Source organism: Egretta garzetta, unplaced genomic scaffold (genome assembly GCF_000687185.1).
Source record: "Egretta garzetta isolate BGI_Z169 unplaced genomic scaffold, ASM68718v1 scaffold598, whole genome shotgun sequence".
Classification (NCBI taxonomy): Eukaryota; Metazoa; Chordata; class Aves; order Pelecaniformes; family Ardeidae; genus Egretta; species Egretta garzetta.
The window spans coordinates 490,643-512,414 of NW_009260621.1; the positions used below are offsets into that span (position 1 = coordinate 490,643).

Genomic DNA, 21,772 nt, shown 5'->3' on the forward strand with positions numbered 1-21,772 from the left:
CCACGCCCCACCCCCCCATACAGCCCCAATAGTCCGAACAAAAATGCTGTCATGTGTCTGAAAGAGGTTTAAAGTAGCATTGGGGGTTTTTTTTAATGTTGGTGGTCTGTTTATTGACCTGGCTTTTATCACCAGTATTAGTGTTTCAATTTCTTTGCTTAACTTCTGAATGTGATATGTACTGTAATTGTTACAAGGATGCAAATGGTTTCCTGGAGTGATGGGTATAGGTCTCTTATCAGCTCCAATTATGCAAAATGATTTCAATTAGCTGTAATTCCCATTTCTACCTCCCTCTAGACAAACACAACCAAGCAGGGTCTCTCCTGGGATGCCGGTGTGCTGCACAGGGACAGGCTTTCCCCATCCAAATTGTGTCCCGTCCCAGGAGCCTTAGGATCAGAAAGCACGCTCTGCTACTCCCTGTGTTTTTAAGAAGTTATAATGCTCTTAATTACACCATTTCCCTGAAGATTTTCAGTGTCGCTGCTGGCAACCTATGGGACGAGGTAGTACCTCCATCTCAAGATTCTCACGATTTTGCCAGCAGCAATGGAAACAAATGACTGTCCTGGACTTGCAAAGCTTTTTCTCCCTTACTGTGCAAAGTCATAGCAGGTAGTAAAGTGCTTTGGCCAATACTGGTAACTACCAAAGTGGGATGCTTTGTTGTATGGACTGACAGCTAAATGTGAAATGACAATTTTTGTGGTGCCGTACAAGGCAGAGAACAGATGCCAGTAACTCTGAGCAAAACGTTCCTGTAAGCTTTGAGGTGGTTCTGGTTCTGGCTCTGGGGTTACCACCTCCATGTGCAACAACCAAGAAAAACAAGGAGAAAGCAGAGAAGTTTCTTGACAGAAATATGTGTTGTATGGAGGACTTATTGAAAAAGTTTGAAGCCCTGTGGACGTGGGTGATGTTTGCTCAGGGAATGCAAAGAAGACGTATGTGTGGTCTGCCTGGTGTGGAGAAGATTGCCCTGTTCAAAGCTGTGCTGGCTCTGGTTTGCCAATGTAGATACTGAATTATCTGCAGCAGAATGAAATAACTCTGGGTTTAAACAGCTTAGTTCTTAAAAATAAGTATTTTGAGACCTTCTAAATACTGACTCTAGTTGGAGTTTACCTTTCTCCCTGTTCTGCCTTAAACCAACCTTGCTGCTTTTTAGGCCTTGTCTTGGCCCCTCATTCATATTCCCGCTGCTGTTTTCACCGCTGCCTGACAGAATCCATGGGGGAACCGAGGAGGGTTGAGAATAACCTTTTCCAGTACATCGATGATTGTACAGTTGTACCAGAGGAGCTGAGATTGCTGGGTGCAAGGACCAGCTCGAGTCCAAAGTGAGGTTTTGTAAAACTGATTCAGCGCCTCTACTTCTGTGTTACTTCTCAATCCAGAAGAATTGCTGTGGGTCCTGGTTCTGCAGCTAAGTGAGCACTCCTGTAGGCAGGCAGCCTTTCTTGGGGAGTGGGCTATTGGACTGCTGAGCTTGCTCTTAGAGCACGCACGCAAGGAGCCTGAACAGGGCATGGCTTTAATGCCGAAAGATGGCATTTCCTAAAGCTCCTGGCATATGTGTCCTGCTGGTGACCACCTGCAAATCCTGATGAAGAGCAGAACAGCTTAGGTTACAAGAAGTCTCAATTTGGGTGAGTGGGGTAAGGGTGCATTGGCTGGTGGTGGAGCACAGGTGATCTGCTTGTCAGGCTGCATTTGCAGTGATGGCTTTATCATTGTGAAAATGTTGACAGTTTCTGGGCCTCTTATTTTGGCATAAATTAGCTCTTTTCTTGTAGGACTTGCTCATGCACAACCTGATTTTTGCCAGCAATTTAAAAAGAAAAATAAAAAAATATATACATACACTGTAGAAACTGATATTTGGCGGAGGGAGGGAGGGAGAAAGAAAGAAAGTGGGAGAAAGCACTGAAAGAACAAGACTTAAATTACGTTTCAGGGTGATTCTGCCCTGCATTTATCTTGTTCTTCAGGTGAGTGGGTGACAGTTTAAGTCTATTGCAGCATGCATGTATGAACCTTATTCAACCTTTTAACTTCTTTTCTGAGAGAAGATTTTCTTTCTAGTTTGTACATCACTGTCATCTACACTGTGGGGACTGTGGACAAAGGAAAATGTCCACAAGGGAACGTATGGAAACTTGGACCTGTTGCATAGCCAGTGATATGCAGAGCATCTTTGGTGCAGATAAGACCTGTGAGTACAGGTGTCTTGGGAAGGCTCATCAGACTCAGCAGAAAACATCCCTGTAAGGACACACCCTGAGGGGACAGTGACGGGCCATCATGCCCAAGAGGACTTTGATCAAGGCATTGCCTGTTTCAAAGGTCCTAGTACAGCTTGCATACCAAAATGTTGCTGCAGTTGCTTGTGTAATACCACGTTGTAGTGAATTCTGACGTTACTTTGTTTTCCAACTTATTTCTTCTTTTAAGCATTTTACACTGAAATAACGACTTTTATTCCTATTCAAAATAGTTTAAACTATACTAAAATATCTCAAAGATGTTTTAACATCAGTTGTGCTGGAGTATGTTGAACTAGACAGTTTGTATCCAAGGTAAGAAAGGCTTTTCCACATAAATGCATCATTACAGAGTTTGAGAAGAAGAGAAGACTTAGAGGCACACGTGCTGCTGGAGCGTTGGCAGGAGGTTATGTGCTGTTGAGAAAAAGACCAAAGCTTGAACAGGTTCAATCTGTTTAACTAATAATCGAGATGTTTGCTATGTTCTTATCAAGGGTATGGGCATGTGATTTAACTCAAGTGAGTTGTGTTGGCTTTACCAACATCTCCTTGTCAGCTGAGCCAGTGGGGTAACGCTTTTAGTCATCTCTTATCACAAGATAGATGTGAGTTGAAGGGGAGTGATTTGATATTCCAGTTAAATCAAATGGGTAGCCAGAGGGGTGATCTCCTTCTCACTGCCTCCTCCCTACCTGCAATGTTCTATTTCAGAGGACTAAACCACAAGAAACTAGTTTATTGATCAGTTAGGTTTTTTAGTGCTTATGCTGAGTAGTTCTCTAAATACCGGATTAACTTCATGACCTGGTTCACTGTGGGCTTGGATGAGCAGCAGTACCAGAGCAAGGGAAGGGGCTTCGGGTGTGTGTCTAATCTAGGACATAAAGGGCAGCCTGAACTGCCTCCAAAATTCCCCAACACTCCACCTACATGAGATTTTCATGGGAAGGAAAAACTTGCCTAATAATGCAAGACTTCAGAAGTGCACTTTATCACCGTTCCTTTAACTAGCTGTAATTGCTCAGTTTTGTTTTAATTCTGATCTTGTGGTTTTGATTATGTCAGATGTTCTAAAGGTTTTTGTGCAGTTTTAATGAGAAGGTAACTGTTCCTGCTTAGTAAAATCCTGGAAGTAAGGACTATTAAAACTGGAGGCTCAGTAAGAGGAGCATAAACAGTCATTTTATTATGAAACTTTATCTCCTAACAGAAACCTTTTTTGCTTGATTAAAATATTCAAAAGATTGAACTTAGGTCTGTCTTGATAAATATGAATGCACATTAAAAAAGATTGGAAAGTTTCCTCTTATTTCTCTTTCCATGCCATGAAGTATGACCTTCATTCAGGAGGGGGTGCAGGGAAAGAATATTTGTGGGGTTTAGGGTGATGGATCTCTGCTATATTCTGTACTGGAGTATTGGAATTTCCTTTAATTGCCTCTTGCTGCTGCGTTTCTAGTCCCCATGGTAATTTCTTCCATCACTGATTTGGGGGCTGTCCCAGAGGCCCAAATCTATAGGACTGGGATGATCTCCTCCTCCCCTTTCTGGAGCATACATATATATTTGTTTAAATATATATGTACTAAGAGGTACATATATATGACTAAGAGGTCAGGAGCTCTAGCACTTGTATTGATACCAGCAGAGGATTTACTTGAATTCCTTGAGTTTGCCAGGCTGAAGGGAAACATGGGGAGGTGAATATAAGGAAAAACTTCAGATTGAACTCTGAGCACCTGATTTTAAATCAGCAGTTCTGGTCTTGGTTTTCCATGCTGCTGTGCACTTTTGTGACTTATTTTGTTTTGCATTTATATATTTGGGTTAAGGACCAAGCTGGGCAATTTAGGGACGTATCCTTTACTTCCACCCTGGTGAATTAGCAGAAGGAAAGTTTTTCAGATTGTTCTATACCTGTTTAAAACACAGCTGTGCTTTTTTACTTGAGGTCTGTTCAGTGGATCTTAAAAGCATGAACACATACTGCTACTTTTTAGTGTGGTGGTCCCATCATTGAGGAGGGGGGGAAACTATAATCTTGGATGCAATGTTGCTGAGATTAAAGGCTGATGAAGATCTCTATTTGCAGAAGGAATGGATGGCAGTGCTGAACACTTGTCTCATGTAGCATCTGTCAGAGGTGTTGGGACCTCTTGTCTGCAAGAGGCTGGAGTATCTCTGCATTACTTAACCTCAAATGTGTAAACTGTGATAGGGGGTTTTTTTGCAACCATAATTGCTGCTGTCTTGTCTTGTTTAAATGAAAGCCAGAACTCGAAGCAGCAGATCAGCACCCTGAGGAATGTGCAGGTGCATTGTGTAACCAGGGATAGTCCCGGTGTGATCCTGGTAATTCCACAGAACGGCAGCATCTCCGTTTGCATCACCGGTTACTTGTCTACACTGGGCATATGTGACCATTGTGTCTGGACAGGTCCTAGTATGCACCGACTGAGTAACTCAGCCCTGGTATTCATTCTTTGTCTTGGAGTCTGGTAATGGTCAATGTGAAATTTCTTCTGGAGTCTTAGCTCTTGTTGACCATCTTTTCTTGACCCTTAAGTGTGTGGCAGTATTTCTCGTCTAGCTTATTGGGAAGCTTTTGTAAAAAAACACATAGTGAATCTTTACTTTCCTTCTTGAAAAGAGTAAGAAATTAAAGGTTGTTCTTAACCAGGGAAGGCAGGTTTTGAGAGTCCTGTCACTGTATGATGCCTCCTGGCACCCAGGTCTGTCATACTGTATTAACAATATTTTTATGGTAGGTTTTGAAATATTATTAAGCATTTGTGCTGCTTCTCTTAATTTTTTTTTTTTTTCTGTCACAAGTTTCTGCCTAGCTGTCCTTCAAATCTGAGGTACCACATAGCCTCAGTTCTGTTATTCTGCTGGGAATATTGATTTTTTTCTAATGGTACAGAAGTGAAGCGTAGTAAAAGCGTTGAAGCATCATAGTCACGTGTAAGGACAGAGGACAGAATGGAGGTATAATCCCAAAGCTGAGATGGCACTGGCAGTTTGCAAATCCAGACAACAATCTAATAATGGTCAATTATAACAGCAAAACTGGGGACAGCTGGAATGTAAGCTTACAGAGCCTTGGGGTCATCTCAGCTCCAAAACTGTGCCGACCTAGTTGGGTTTTTTGCACCCCTCTTGCCTTCCCCCACCCCAGCTACTTGGAAGGTAGTCATTTAGATCCTCTTCCAGGTGTGCAGGGTTAAATTAGCCATGCTTTTTACGTATCTGCTGAAGGGTTAGAATCTTTTTCCTCTGAAATAAGAGAATTTGAAAAAGGTCAGCTTTGAAGCATCATTGCACAGATGGCTTTGTGGAGCTGTTGTTGCAGTAATGCGCATGTAGCCGCACTTGTACCAGGAGAACCCAGTGACAGTACCACCGCGCTCTCGCCTTAGTGACTTTCTCATAATAGTTGACAAAGCCTAGTGCTGCCTTCTTTCTTTGCAAAATGACTTCTTATGAGTGCTAGGTACTTGTTTAAAGAAGTGAACCTGTAGAAGAGCAGCACAGCTGCCCTGTAGACTGCAAAGCATGACACTCTTCAAGCTACGAAGCTTGTAGCCAGCCAGCTGGGCAACAGCTGGCTTCTCACATCTGGCTACTGCATTGCCTGTTTTGTCTGCACCTGAAGTTCATACCAGGATACTGTCAGTGCTTTAGAATCTATGTTTACAGAGTCACAAATATAAATAATTTACAGTAGGCACTTGGTTGGATATCTAGCTTGTAGGCATGTGGAGGTTGCCTTTTCTTTCCAGCTAAATAAACCATCTAGAAGAATCTGGCTGGTTTCCTTGTAAGGTTTTGGTAATATAATCTAAAAATAAGGCAGCAGAATTTTTACCAACCTGAAAATTTTAATTTTCTAAAGGTGTTTTGAAATAGATTCAATTCGTTCTGGGTTAGTTGGTAAAAACAGCAAAATGATGAACCAAAACCTGAGAGAACTTGTGTTGGTGACCTGCAGCAGTTCTTGCCTCCTCTTTCCCCTACCCACACATAAACACTGGGTGTGCAGGCAATACCAGCCTCATTTGCTACCGAGTGGTCATTTTTTTATTACTAGATTTAGGGAAATAATTTAATAACCAAATCTAATTTGGGCTAAAGCATTCATTAAGTGGAGAGCTGACCAGCTCATCCATGATGGTTTGGAAAATTGGTATAGGTTGCTATGAATTTTCTTAGTGTCTTTCTTCTAATATTAACTAGTTCAAGAAGCTTCTTTCTTGCTGATTTTGTAGTATTTTAATCTGAGGTCCACTTTTTGGTTGATGGAATAATTTCCAAGAGAGATGTATACCATTTTGGGCCCCTCACTACAAGAAAGACGTTACGTTGCTGGAACATGTCCAGAGGAGAGCCACAAAGATGGTGAGGGGTCTGGAGCACAAGTCTGATGAGGAGCGGCTGAGGGAACTGGGGTTGTTCAGCCTGGAGAAGAGGAGGCTGAGGGGAGACCTTGTCACCCTCTACAACTGCCTGACAGGAGGCTGTAGCCAGGTGGGGTCGGCCTCTTCTCCCTGGTAATGGGCAATAGGATGAGGGGAAATGGCCTCAAGTTGCGTCAGGGCAGGTTTAGGTTAGACATTAGGAAAAATTTCTTCACGGAAAGGGTTGTCAGGCTCTGGAATGGGCTGCCCAGGGAAGTGATTGAGTCCCCAACCCTGGAGGCATTTAAAAGACGTGCAGGTGAGGTGCTTAGGGCCATGGTTTAGTGGTGGGATGGCAGGGTTAGGTTAACAGTTGGACTTGATGATCTCAAATGTCTTTTCCAACCTAAACGATTCTATGATTCTGTGATTCTATGATTACATGTGTATGTACAATTTGCAGCTCAGGAGTTAAGGTGGAATAACATGAATGCAAATGTTCCTTATTTGCAAGCAGAGTTGGCTTTCTTCCTTTTCCTATAGCAAGAATATGTCCTAGGAAGAAATTTCTGTATCTGTACTTTAAGCGCTTAAAAGTTTTCTCATACAGATCTCTATTGGCCACAAGATCGGACATGAAAATGCATGGTGAGTAATTAATTTATTGGAAGCTTTCAGTGAGCGATCCAGTTTGCAGCTGACCCAAGCATAGCTTTCTGTTGTGAGGAAGGGAGTTGCCTTGCGTAAGAACCTTTCCTCTGAAAAAAATATCCCAGTAAACATGAGGATGACGCATTAGAGGTGTAAAGGTAATTTTTGTCCTTGCATTTATGAACTACACAGTTTGGTTTTTAGCTGTAAAATTTCTTCACTGTACTGTGTGAAAGGCTGGGAAACTGTGCAATCCTGGTGCTGTAGATCTGTCGAGGGTATTAGAAAATTGTGATGGTTGAGTAGATGGACAAAGCTGATGGGGGGGTTGGAGGCAGGTACATGTTTTTTAGTGACTCACTTTTTTAGAATTTTGAGAGTGGTAATAAAAGCGGCCTTAATTTCCTTTTTCCGTAATATGCCATTGAGCCTAGAAGTATAAGCAGCTACTGTCTTCATAGACCTGGGAACAAGAAAACTGTATTTTAAATCTTGTTAATTTTTCAGAGCACAGTTCTGTTGTTGCAGATCTGTTTGAGCCCTGTGTACAGGGCTTTTAGTTGCAGGAGGCCAAGGACAGGGTGTGGAAAATGTTAAAAGTTTAATGTTTTCAAAATGGTGCTGCTGATAATCTTGTGGTCACCTGTTCAGTATGATTTGATGTGTTCGGTGCCAATGTTGAGTTTGACTTTTTTTTACTGAATAGATGGCAGAGTCCTCCAAATAAACGACATTGCCTCGTCTCTAGCTGAAGTGTTGAAATAACGACTTAGATAAACTGTTTTGTGGCAAACAGAAGGTGATTCAGAGAACACACCTGTGCTGATCTCATAAAAAAGCTAATTAATCTTTTTAAATTAAATGCCCCTTAAAATTCAGCATGATAAAGACTGAAGGATTGGGTTTTTTAATGATTACTTTTAGAGGGCACTGCTCTAACAAAGACGACTTTGTTTTCTTGCATGGAAGTGAGTAAGCAAAGCTGCCTGGGGTGCGGATCATTTGTCTATATGCTAGAGCTGCAGAAAATGAGAAATGCAATGGATGGTTCACAGATGCACTGAGAAATGAGTGCTTGGGACAGTGCAGGAATGGAACTTGCATGTTAATTTTTCAACTTCAGGTTCTATTTTAGATGTGCCAGCGTCTGAACTCCCAGCAAACTAGAAAGTGTGGCGACAGGGGAGTACATCCAGATTGCTGCTGGTTTACCACTTGGCTTTGCAAGTAAAAGCAAGGGCTGTTCAGGCTTACTGTGTTTTTTTTTTTATTCACAGCAGGCAATTGCATAGGAAGATGAGGTCAGGAAGCTGCAATATTGATCAGAGTATCTTCTTGGCAACCTTGTTCATGGCAACTTTGTGGAGCTTAGGGTAAATGGAGTATTAGGGCTATAGAAAAACAACAAAAGGTAGGTCACCGCTGGCCTTTCTTGGCAGCAATAGCTGGATGCCTTTTAAAAACAGCATCTGTTGTCATGGAGCTTCTGAATCCAAGGCCGGTTGCTGGCACTGTGATTTTCTCATGGCAAAAAACATTGTCCTGGCCTAGCCTTGGGGGGGAAATAAATAAATAAAGGCAATAGCCTTGGCGGCACTTGTCTATTATTGTAGCTAAATGACTGAACTGCGGTGGGAATGGGACCAAAGGGAAGCCTTTACTTCACAGAGAATCCTGATTTTCAAAGCTGGCATCCACTATGGTCTGCAAAATATCTTTTATAAGAAGGTGTTTGTCATTTGGAGAAGGATTTTGAATACTTTATACAGAACTTGCTTTCCTCTGAGTCAGCAATGTTTTGAGGTTGAAATAGGGAACTGAATTCCTAATCTCAAGGTTTTTGGAAGGTCTTCCAGTAGTAGTTTGTTTGTGTTTTAAAGCCCATTTTCCTCTTCTAAATGTCAGACATAGTTAAACAGTTTAACACACTTATTTGTAATTTCTTGAAGTGGTCAGTAATGTACAAAACAAGATATTTACTAATGTATTTGGCATTGATTGTGTCAGTTTAATACTTTGCTGAGCTTTTTCCTATCTTAAAAGGTGATACTTTGATTGCGTAGAAATATTCACTCTTGACTTCATGGACAAAACGTACACTTTTTTTTGTTGTTGTTCTTGGATAGTTCCAGTGTCTGAAGTTTAAAAACTTGCTTGGTTTTACTTTTGCTTTGTGAACTTAGAAACAAGTGATGATAAGAAGCAGTTCAGTGTTTCCGAATCAGGAAAGCAGTGAGCCTCTGTGCTTTTATTTCTACATGACTTATTTTTAAAGGCAGGAAAGGATGATTACCCCATGTCAGAAAGCATCTATAGGTAAGCTTTTCTGCTAGAGATGTGTAAACTCTTCGGGCTGAAGAATTTTCCCTTCGGGTCCTTGCTTAAGAGTCAGTTCTGTTTTGATACTGCCTGGCTACTGTTATTTGAAGAGTTTCAGGCAGCTAATGAACAAAATCTATGCATATTAAGTATTGCCTAGTAATTTCTGTTGCTTCACCCGCCTGTTTGTGTTTCGTCCGCCTGTGCTAGTGGCTGTTGGGTCAAGGATTAGGGCTCTTGCAGGCAAGTTAGGATTGGCCTTGCTGGTAGGGCCCCAGGGTAGGATGTTGCAACTGCTGTGACTCTACTGTCAGAAATTACCAGCCTCAAAGCAGAGTTATTTTCTGTCTTTCTGGTGTTTTAGGCTGCCCGCAAAGAGGGATCTGTGTTGAGGCACTAAGCGGAGTGGGGAGCGGTTGAGGCACGCGCGTGTGTGGTTCCGCAAAGCCTGCGTCAGGCCAGTGGCCTCGAGCAGGGGCGTAATGGCACCACAGGGCTCCTGCGGCTTTTCTTCAGCGAAGAAGAGTCAGAGCCCTGTCATTTTGGGGTTTGTTTGCACAAGGGAGGGAGCCCTCGTCCTTGGGAGTAGCCGCAGATCTGCAAGTATAATAATCAGATAATAAAGGGACCCTGGGAGCCAAAACTTGGGAGTTTGGAACAGCCTTTGGAGCCCTTGCAAATTCTTTTCTACAAGCCCTTGGATGGTGGAGTTGTAAACACCAGTCATCTGTGCAGGACTGGTTCATTTTTTTTTTTTTTTTCTGTTTTACTCTTTAAAGCATTGTCAAGCTCCAAGACAGACTTCTTCCAATGTTGCCCCTGCAGGCTTGCATTGTGTTATTTGCTCTTTCTGTGCAACCCCCCTAAAACACTAGAATAGTGTCTGTAGGTTTATGGTGTTGAATATCAGTGCCACAAACATAAAAGCCAGGAAATTCTAAATGTTAAAAGGTTATATTTAACATATATTAATACTACTTTGAGGCTGTTTTTACCTAGAAATTAATGCTAAAAGAAGAAGGCTTTTTTGTTATGATGGTCCAGAGTGTTTATCTGCTAGTGAGTGAAACTTCTCTGTAGACACTTGTCATCTCAATTTAATAACATGTATTTCAAAATCTATTTCTTGGCTTTATCAAGACTGTAATAAAATTTTAATTTTTCCGCTTTGTAGTAATACTAGCAGTTTTTAGTCTGTAAGACCGCATGAAAATTCAGAAATTGTTAACTATGGGGGATATGAAGTCTGCTTTATTTCAGCATTAGGAACATTTGGGACAGATGATTGACAGTGCTAAAACTTGTAATTATAGTGTAGATTCTTTAATTTTTACTCATTAAACTCATTTCTTAACTATTAGAAAATTCATTCTATCTTTGAAATTCTGCACTTCTGGAGATGCTGCGCTATATTCCTTTTTGGAATTCAGAAGACTGAATTGCTGCTTTGATTGCAAAATTTGACTTGAATTACAGAATTGTACTTAGTTCTTCCAAAAGAGTTAAAAGAGTCCCAGAGTGGTGGGGGAGAAGTGTGGATCTGATCGCGATCGCCATAATTTAGGCCTCTTCCTTTAAACTTTGCTTATGAGAGAGATATTTTATTTTCCAGGGAGGAGGAAGGTAGTTTCCACGCAGTTTCCCATTTACCCACTGGGCAGATTTTAGTTTGCTGTGGTGCTATGTTTCTATTTGAATGATTATAGTGATGAGAAGGTGGGAATGATAGCTGAAGCCAGTGAGTCCTTCTGAAAGGTCAAATGAAGACTTCAGTTTAAAGCTTGGCACTTCCCTTCTGAATACAATTGTTTGCTAATCTGGCATGAATACTTTTCATGGCCAGCTTTGTTCTTCAGGAGCAAGACCACTGCCTGTGGTAGGTTGCATCTGTATACCAGTCCCAGCACAAGGCACGCTGCAATGGTGGGAGTGCTGGAGGAGCTCTGGGGGAAATGACTGACAAGATGGGAAGGGCACGGCATGAACACACAGCACTGATGGTACTTGGTTTTCTGCTACGGTAAACGCAGGGAAGAAAAAACAAACCCCCATCATAAACCCCAGTCTTTTGTTAAAGAGGTTTGCTCTCACTGAAGTTTGTATTGAAGTTACTGGCCCAAGGCTGGAGAGCAGAACAACTTCTAGGTGGATAAATGTAAGAATTGAACCCTGACGTAGAGCGATGGTAGCATGCTGAGGGTGGTTATTCTACTGCTCAGTCTGCTTTTGTTTTGGTTGGAAGATCTTTCCTCCATCTGGCTCATCGCATGGTTGCACAAGCGATGTGGGAGTAAAGTGGGGGACCACCCCTGCGGTGGCTGTGTGGCTTTGTGCCAGGTTCACGTGGCAGCAGAGAGGTGGCTTTGGGGTGCTGGAGGCAGCAGAGCGGGCAGGTGGGGATGGGGCATGGTCTTCCCTTTCCACTGGTGTGCAGCTTTAGGGTGGCTGACTTTGTGGTGGTAGGTGAGATGTGTTTTAAAAAAGATTCCTGTAGCTATAAAGCACAGTCTTGACCCAGGGTGGCCCTACAGGTGCAGTCACACAAGCTGGGTTAGTAGGTAGAAATGAAGCATGTGAGATCTGCAGTAGCACTTGAAGGATTAAAAAAAAGATGATGGGAACGTTGGTCAAGGTGCATTTCTGTTTATGTGGATTTTTCCTTCTCTGTCTTGGTGTAGTTCCTTTTATAGCCAAATATGTGTTCCCTCTGAGCCCTTTGGACTTGATTGTTCTTTCTCTGCATGACAAAGAAGGTGGACTTAACTCTGAAGAAATATTTCCATGGCAGCTGCTTAGAAAATTGTTCCTATGTTCTTCTGTTACAACTTTTTTTTTCTATTTTGTTTATAGACACAGATGAGGACACAGTGAAAAGGTGTTTTGCCACGTTTGAAGAGAAGTTCTTCCAAACCTGTGAGAAGGAACTTGCCAAAATCAACATTTTCTATTCAGGTAAGGTGCTTATTTGTGTATATTTGTGGAAAATACAGCAGCATAAAAAGAGTCTGAAGCTCCCAAACTTTCAGAATAACCACAGTGGTCATGCAGGTCTACCATCAGTTAATTATAGGGCAAGTTTATATGGGAAACTGCTCTGGTTTAATCACAGACATGGAGCTAAACCATGGTATTTGAATGGAGAGAGAACGAAGGGCAGGTGACTTCACTGCTTTGCAATAGCATTTGGCTGAACCTTATGAAGATGCCCTTAAACTTAAGTGGCAGCTTACATATAGGGCACAGTTTCTCAATTTATCCATGGTGGCAGTCTTCTGTGCGTGTTTTCGGTGTCCTAAGCCCCCTAGCTGGTGTTCCCTGAGCTTGGGCAGGAGTAGCTATCGTGGACTTGCCTGTGTATGGTAACTTGACTGTCTTGATGTATCCAACACGTTTTTAAGCACTTAACTCTTACTTAAACTCTTGCAACTTTCTGGAGTAGATCAGCCAGTAGCAATTTGTCATTGGCTGTGTACAAAATCCTGTTCAGTAAATTGAGTAAAAATGCAATGGTGGTAAGAGTACGGATTCCTAGGGGTCATGTGTCAGAGTGCTGCTGTTTGTTGTTTTCCCTGAGAAAGTTTGCCTTCCCACCCTGTGTTTTGAAAATAAACTTCAGAACGGGATAATTGGAACTTCACCCTGCAATATTGCTGCAAAAGGCTTAGTAACAGTGTGCTCCAGTTCCACCCACCATTACACTTCAGCTGGTTTTCAGCCTCTTTTGGTAAGGTTTAAAATGGGTTTTCAACTAGAAAAGCGTTTAAATATGGTTACAGTGATACACTGACTTCTGCTGTACTTTCTCTTAACATGTTGATTTATTAACTTGGTGTTATAAACAGGCTTTCGCAGCGCAATATGGTAGCCTTCTCTATTTCTGATTCTGATATAATCTGGTAACAAAGACAACATGGAATTGTGCAAAATATTTTAATAACCATCAGGCAATGACTATTGCTAGGTATTTTATTGCTAGCGGAATCTGGGTTGTGAACATGAAAACAGCTGGAAGCATAATAGATGCAATAACTGTGCACTGCAGCGTGCCTCTGTTCAGCTTCCATCTAGGGAAGTAAAGCCGCTCTTGGACTGGCTGTGCCTGCTCTTCTGGCTCCCCAGAGCAGTGGTGTTTTGCTAAAGCCAGAGTGGGTGTCAGGACAAGGGCAAGGGGCAGGCTGTAGGTAGAAGCGGGATGTTTTGTTAGGCTAACTGGGTTTTGCACTTCATAGGCATTTTTCTACATGCAATTCGTATGAACAATTGTTCTCAGTTTTGCTTCACTGCGAGGCCTTCTGTTTCTCTCCCAGGTCTGAGGTAAGGCCTTTTATGCTCACAAATTTATCTTACTTTTCTAGTTATATCAGATCCTGTGTATTACGAGCTAGACTCTGTGGAGGAAGTTCTGTCAATTCAAATGCACAATACAGATTATAATTTTCCCTAATGAGGACCTGCTAGCACACGTTCACCCACATATATGCACCCATTCCAGCGTTGTTTAAAATGGTATTAATAATATAGGGTAGGGTGTTTTTTTTCAACATGCTGTCATTTCAAAAAGTTATAGGAGAGAATACATGTAATTTGAAAATCTCTTGTGATAAGATTAAAATAAGCCTTTTTCTATTTGCAGAAGACTGACATGACTTTAATAGTATGGAAACCCTTTATTAGGGTTATTAACATTAAGCTACATCAAGAAATGTTCCATCAATGGTCCCTTTTCTTGATCATGTCAGAAATATGTCACATTGGACTCTATTGTAACTCCAGGCATGTCTTGGCTTGGATTGTGACCTGCTACATCCTATTTATTGTAGGCTTATTATATGGCTTATTACACTCTTGGTTTTACGACAATAAATATTGCGTGTTTTCAAGAAAGCTAAGCTTTCTGTTGATCTCCACTTCGTTTCCTCATCACTTTTCCCTGTGCTGAGGGATCCTCATTGACCATTGCCATGGCATGGATAACCCCATCCTCTGGGGGAGGGGCTGCTCCCGGATCCCAGCTCCCTGGAGCGCTGGGGGTTGGAGCACCCGCTGTAAAATGCCTTTGCCTTTCTCTGTGTCCTCAGATTGTCGGCTCTCATCAAACATTGCCTTAATTCCCCAGACTATTATCCCCGCTCCATAGGAAGGAAAACTGCTGTTAACTAGATCTGATTTGATAAACAGTTTGTGATTATTTGGACTATGCTCAAGCAAATCTACACTCAGTTGAAAGAAAAAAGAATAGTAGTAAAATTTTCAGATGGTGCCAGTAGAGGAATGCCTGTTCAAGTGCTGAAGTTGTATTTGTGGCCGGTTTTAGTTTGTGTTTGGGATTTTCTAGAGGGGAGGTTTGTTATATTTTAAATTAGCATCATCAGGATCTGCTTGGACTACTGTTTAGCTAGTAACATTTTTGTGGTTAATTTAGGAGCTGGTTTTATTATTTCTAGGAAGCCACGGCTTTAACTTGTTAAGCAAAATATTGAACCTAATACGTACAAGTAGGAAAAAGGAAGGAGCGCTAGAAGAGCTTCCCCAAAATGCCCAGAGCCCTGAGCCGGGTAGCTGTGAGGAGGTATGGGCTGTGCAATTACCTCCTGTCTGGCGAAACAGGTTGTGATCACAGCCATGACCAGGTAAGCTGGAACTTGGGGGGACATTATGTTACCTCCTTGGTGTGATAGGTTTTTTTCATGATCCTTACGTGTGAACTTTTCTTTAAACGTGGAAAACGGAGTCAAACCAACTTGGAATTGCATAGTTGAAGTGATAACTCTTTAGATGGTGGGTTTTAGTCAGGATCTAGAAACATTTTTGGGGCAAAGCTGCTTATTTATTGCAAGCACTCTTGTTGAAGACTGCTTCTGTTGGTTTTAGATTTCTCCTTGGCCTTTGCCGTGAGATTAAACTTGAGCTGGGGACTCAGTGCGCATCAGTTCATGCAAAATGCTGCAACACAAGAAGAATGGTTCCATCTTCTAAGTGTATGCTGCTTTTTTCTAACTCTTTCGAGCGGCACATTTTTTTAAGTCACTTTTCGGAGTGCTAAATTAGTGATACCAGTGAATGTCTTTTCAATCATTTTGGAGTATGTTGTAAACTGAGAAATTAATTTCTACTCTACTTTGCCAATTCTCTAGGCAATTCCCTGGGAGGTTTTAAGAATAGCAGCACACACTTTGTCATATTTTGGTTCTGCAGTGAATCTTGACGATAAAATCATACCTTAACAAGATGAAATGATTTGTGGACTGGGTAGCCAGAGTCAGTGCAAGAGGGAGGGCAGGAAGGAGAAGGTGGTGGCAGGACTGCCGTTTCTCAGGAGTAGCAAGTCATTATAGGACTGGGTCAGTTGCCTTTAAAGCCTCATCCTCAGAGGACTGTGGTCCTCCCCTATGGATGGAAAGGGCTGTACAGAAGATAGCACATGACACTTTGCAGCAGTGCATAATTAAAAATGTTTGTATTTGGAGATGGTGCTTTTTTATGGATAATGCTTTGCAAACAGGAAAATTGCAGAACATTTTTATAACTATTTCAAACCTTTGTCTTTAAATATTGTGTTATTAGGCTGATGGGTTTTTAAGATTTTTCTGGACATAGGGACAATGGAACAGTGCTTTAAATTGAAAGATGTGAATTTAAACTCTTCCATATTTAATAACTTGATCCAAAAGAAATCTCAGTGTATCACAGATGGTTTAATACGACATTTTGAATATAGAGAGTGAACTTTTGAGTTTTATTTATATGAAGGCTTTTCCTTCTAACAGCTGCTCTAACAGATATCTGTTACTTCTTCCCAAGAGCGTTCCCAAAGTGGGGAGAGATGATTATTTTTGCAGTCTGACCTTGTGTGTGTTAAATATTATGTGGTTGTAGGCTGTGGGCAGACACTTCTCACTGTGGGATGCATTGCCTCTGTTCGGTGGAGTCCTTGCAGCTGTAGAATTGGTCAGAGAGGAGTTGTCCTTTCCCGCCTTTATATAACCTCTTACTTTTATTGAAGTTTATAATCAAGAAAGTTATAGAGAGTTTCAGGCTTTTCCATACTTGAATTTTCTGTATTGGTTCCCATTTCTGTTTGGAAGGTATTCTCCTTCTGGAAAATATCTTATGCAGAGCACTGTAAAATTATTTACAGAGGAGTTTTGCTCTTAAAATTAACCAGAATTGAGTAAGACTGAGGAAAAGGACATAATTACTCCCATAAGAGTAAATCTTACTTGAGGGGGTGTATGTGTGTGTGTGTAGCAATTGAGAATTACCATGAAGTTGTTACGTAAGATACTAATGAAGAGAATTAAATTGGCAGCCAGGAGACTGTTGGGCAGAGCTTTGGGTCATGGTTTCTGGTGCAGTGGCGTGTGTCCTGCTGGGTGGAGGGGGCTCCAGCTCCCAGCCGTCTGCTCCAACTCTGTCAACCTGCTCGGCCTCCTCCTGGCCAACACCAGCGCCTGGGGTCTGCGATGGTGCTTATCAATAGAGATGCCAAAGCTGTGACTGAAGTCGTAGCAGAGGGAAAAAGCCTGGAAGGAACTAGTTGTACAGAACAAAGAGAAAGATATTGGTGTCAGTTATGCTGGTTTTAGCGTTAGAAGTTGTTATTTAGCCAAAAAGATTATTTTCTGAAAGTACATAAAGCAGCATGTTTAAAGGAACATCTGTTTCATACTTGAGATGTGAGGAAGAGAGATTGACTTGTTCTGAAAACACATCAAAATTATATTTAAGTTCAGGTTGCCTGTCCCTTTAATCAGTAAATAATGAGGCAGTGCTTCTAACCTGCATGAGGCTCAGCCGAGGAAAAGAGGGATAAATTATTACAGCGGATCATGTACAGCAGCAAGTAGTGTTGTAACTCCTGATCAAAGCAGAAGCTGTGTTTGTCACTGGGAGCTTGGCAGAGGGGTTGTGTTGCGCTCTGAGCAACAAAATGCAGCGTCACATTTGAAGTGTGGTTGGTTTTTTTTCCCTTTGATTTCCTTACTGTCACATAAAAAGTTAGTAAACACGTAGTCAGTAGTGGGTGCACAGATATGAAAAGCACTTTGCTTACTGTCAGGTTTCATAATATTGTCTAACAGGGTTTTTTCCTAATGCTTTTTGTGCGTTTGCTTTATTTGAGAAAGGCGAGCAGCTTTTCTTTGCGCGCAGAGTAGACGTGTGGTCACTGCTTTGGTATTTGGATGAGACCCTATCTGCTTGGCTGCCTCCAGCTACAGCTTTGCCAATGTGGGGAGGCCTGACCCTGCATCCCTGTGCTGGTTTATAGCCCCTAGGTGCAGGCGGCAGCTGCGCAGGTTGGGCTTCTTCCACTTGTAACGGGTATTCCTACGGTCCTGGATCGAGCATCCTCTAGAAATCAGATCTGGGATGGAAGTCGAGAGGTCAGAATCCATGTCTAGTGCTGCTTTAGTCTGTGCTGAAGGGACAGCCCCTTGATTTTGACAATATTAATTAAAACCTGTCTGACATGATGGCTTTTTTTTTGGAGAATGTGTATGTTTTACATATGATTGCATTAAAGCCTTTACCAAGAAGGAGCTTCATAAAATAGAAAAATGCAGAGTTGTTGAATTTAACGCTTTGTGGGGGACGATCATGCAGTAGGTTATTCAATGCACTGCTTTTTACCTACAGGCATATTATTTGAGGAGAAGGTATAGTGCTGTTTAGGGGCTTGGTAGGCAAGTTGCTTCCTCTCAACTGACTTTTCCCTTTCCTTGCTAACAGAAAAGCTTGCAGAAGCTCAGCGCAGGTTTACTACTCTTCGGACTGAGTTACAGTCAACTTTGGATGCACAGAAAGAAGCCAGTGGGGCTTCCACGCTGCAGCGGCGCAGAAAGCCGGTCTTCCACCTGTCCCACGAAGAGCGTGTCCAGCATAGGAATATCAAAGATCTGAAATTGGCCTTCAGTGAGCTCTACCTCAGCCTCATCTTACTGCAGAACTATCAGGTACCTGCAAAAACAGGTGGTTTTACAAAGCCCTGTGTGTAAATGTCTCTGTGCTTTGCATATCCTTGAGTTGCCTCATTCAAGCCAGTTTTTTATATCTTCCTTTTTTATTTTGGGGTCCCTAAAGATTTTTAAAGAAAAGGCAGATGCCTAGCAGCTAGCAGCATATGTGTTACTGCTTTTTGTTGAGCTAGAAACACTAAGCTGACCTGCAGAAGGACCTTCCTTCTTCCTTTTCTGGGCTGGCTGACCACCCTTGGCCCAGACACGGTCAGGACACGAAGTCACTTCGGGGCCTCCTCCTTCTGTAGTGTGTTGTTCTGTGCAGGGCTGGAGCTGGCAAGTTGGGGAAGAAGCTCTTTTATCTAGTATTTGTAATGAAACTTGAAATACGAACGAACTGTTTCCTCTTGGCGTTACCATGGCAGTGACTGTGACATTGCTATATCAGAATTTCTTGTTAAAACATCCATTTAAAAGAAAAATGTTTTTAATTCTGTAGGATACAGGCTCGTTTGCCTTGAAGTATGAAAAAATAAATCTTTTGTTCTACTTGGATTTCTGTCATGAAAGGGCATGGTAAATATTGCAGACGCTGATTTTGTTCCAAAAAACTTGAAACAAAAATCTGAAACTGTTAAGGTGGTTGGTTTTTTGTTTTGTTTTGTTTTTGCTGGGCTAGTTCGTTTGGTGTTAAATACTCTGAAATGCTTTTAAATGTCTTACTGCAGGGGGGTTTATCTTGTTAAATAAGAATGTTTGAAATTAAATTTGTTAACTTTATTTATTTAGACCTTTACCAGCATTGTACTGGAGATTTTTACTAACAAAATTCACCATAAGAATTACTTGAATGCCATGCTGCAGTATGGTTAAAACTTAATTTTTCCAGAATTCTGTTTGTGTATCTCCTAAAATGATGTTATGTCCTTGAGCACATATGCTGCCAATGCTTAACTCACTCCAGATGCCTCAGCTGGAATTACCTTGCTTTAATACTGGGTTTCTAGGTAGCAAAATTTTGGTCCAACTTGTATTGGAAAAAGCATCAGACGACGTGGAAAAAGCTCTCAGGGACGTGTTCAGACCACCCCTTATGGACATTGTAACTCCTTACTTTCATTGGTTGAACTGACACCGCTTTGCGAGCCCTGAAGAAAATTTTGGTCCCAACTTGTATTGGAAAAAGCATCAGACTGCCGTCAAGGGAAGCTCTCGGGGACGTGTTCAGACCACCCCTTATGGACACTGTAACTCCTTACTTTCGTTGGTTGAACTGACACCGCTTTGCGAGCCCTGAACACAGGTTTTATAGTTGCAGAAACTATTTATGGCTTTCTCAATAAAGCCCTTTAACTACTAGAGAGGGTTTCTAGTTCAAAATCCTGGGAAAGGTAGAGTATCCTTTGTTTTTCAGGTATGGAGTGAAGCAGTATTACCTGCTGTGATTTGTTCACTCTTTTAAAAAAAGAAAGCTTTTACTGTTGGTTACAAAAATAACTTCTGAGGCTTGATGAAGAATTTAAACAGGGGATGACCTAGGTGATTCCTTTGAAAAATCTTTTCCTACTCTGCATCAGCAAAGAAAGGCATCTTCCACGCTTATATTTTTGCTTTTTGCTACCATGAATCCAGGTCCTTTGGATGTATACTACATACTGATGTAAAACCCATCTGGATTTGATAGCTTTGACAGTTTCCAAAAGGAGCAGAACTTCTTCCTACAACATAACTTTAAAGAGAGAATGAGAAAAAATTAGTTCAAACTGGTTTTGAAGTTGAGGATAAGGAATACAAGTACTAAACCAAACATAAACCCAAATCCCAGAGTACTACTCTTAATCACTTCTGAGCTAGGAGTATTTAAGGTCTTGCAGTTTTGGAGAGGGAGAACAGTAACCTGGTGGGAAGGTGACGTAGCTGAGGCCTTGGTGTAGGAGATAAAGTGAAGTCACCAGCAAATTCCTCAGTCTCTTCGGACTGAAGAAAGAGCAACAGTAGCACGCGTTCATTCCTAAGGTACACAAACCAAACATCAAGTGAAACTATAACTTGTCTCCAGGGCAGCTGTTACTTTTTTAACTTGCCAGTGATTAAACTTCTGGTAAAACTAACTTACTGTTAACAGTAACATATAATTCTAGAGTAGGTACATATACAAATAATTTATTTAATTGAAATGCTGTGGTTTAGAACAAACAAATCTTGAGAAATTAAGTATAAGGTATATCCTTACATATAATCGCTCATGGGGCAAATAACGGAGGCTGAAGCAGTCTTACTAAACTGCTGTGCGTTTTTGCCTTGCTGGTGCATTTCCCAATACGCTTGTGTACGAGCAAAGATTTTTGAGTCCACTGTTTGATCCTACTTGATCTTGCATAATATTATTGTGTAAGTTGCACTGTTTGGGTTTTTTCACCTTTAACGACAAAACGTGCCATTAGCTGATTCACTTCAATGGATTCGATTAGTATCCAGCAGAAATGGAAGTCAGGCTTGGAGAAACCCCTTGCTGAATAAAAACATCATGAATAGCAAGAAATAGAAAACTTCTGACTGCGTAAATGATGTTTGACTGTTTTGTTTCACGGTTTTGTCACCACGTGTTCCTTGTCAGGAGTACTGCTGTAACAAGCAGTGGCTTTATCACGCACTTTGGGGTTGCAGAATTTTTGCAGCCAGAGGATGGCACGGCACTGGAGAGAGGTTCTAGGGTCTCTGGTGTAACTGTGGTCAACCTGCCAAGGCACGCCAGAGTTGGGCTGTAATTGCGCATGTGGCAGATAAAGTGATGTTAGTTCAAGCTACAGAAAAATCTCTGGCCAAAATAATCATTTTGTTGCATCTCTTTAATTTCAAATTTCTGAAATAGTGATCTGCTCTCCCTGGGGTGGAATATGCTGGCTTTTCCAATAGAAAGTAATTAAAGTCTCTTGCCTGCAATAATGCAGATCGTTAATGCATTGGCTTCCTGCTCCTGTCTCCCTAGCCTCATTTCCCCACCTAAACGGTAGGGGTCTGGTATTAAATCACTCTAAGCATAATTAGATTGAAAATAATTTCAGTGAGTAGTTGGCGCCTCTCCCCAGGGCATTGGATTTTGCCGTTTTCTCTGGTTTTCTTTCTAAGCTACTTTCTAAGCTTTTTTAGAAGTGAATTTTGCCATGGTCTGCCTGCA

The 21,772-nt window shown here is 41.6% G+C and overlaps 1 protein-coding gene across 3 annotated transcripts in view; it reads left to right on the forward strand.

Moving 5' to 3' along the window:
* Positions 1-21,772, forward strand: part of XPR1 (xenotropic and polytropic retrovirus receptor 1) — a 110,044-nt gene that overhangs the window by 55,092 nt on the left and 33,180 nt on the right. For 2 of the 3 annotated variants that reach the window (XM_035900776.1, XM_009645290.2), the window contains 2 exons: positions 12,488-12,589; positions 18,368-18,591. In XM_035900776.1, coding sequence (XP_035756669.1) covers positions 12,488-12,589; positions 18,368-18,591 — 326 coding nt within the window. Of the gene's footprint in view, positions 1-9,572; positions 9,635-12,487; positions 12,590-18,367; positions 18,592-21,772 lie in introns of those variants that run through there. The other variant, XM_035900777.1, reaches the window with a different exon arrangement.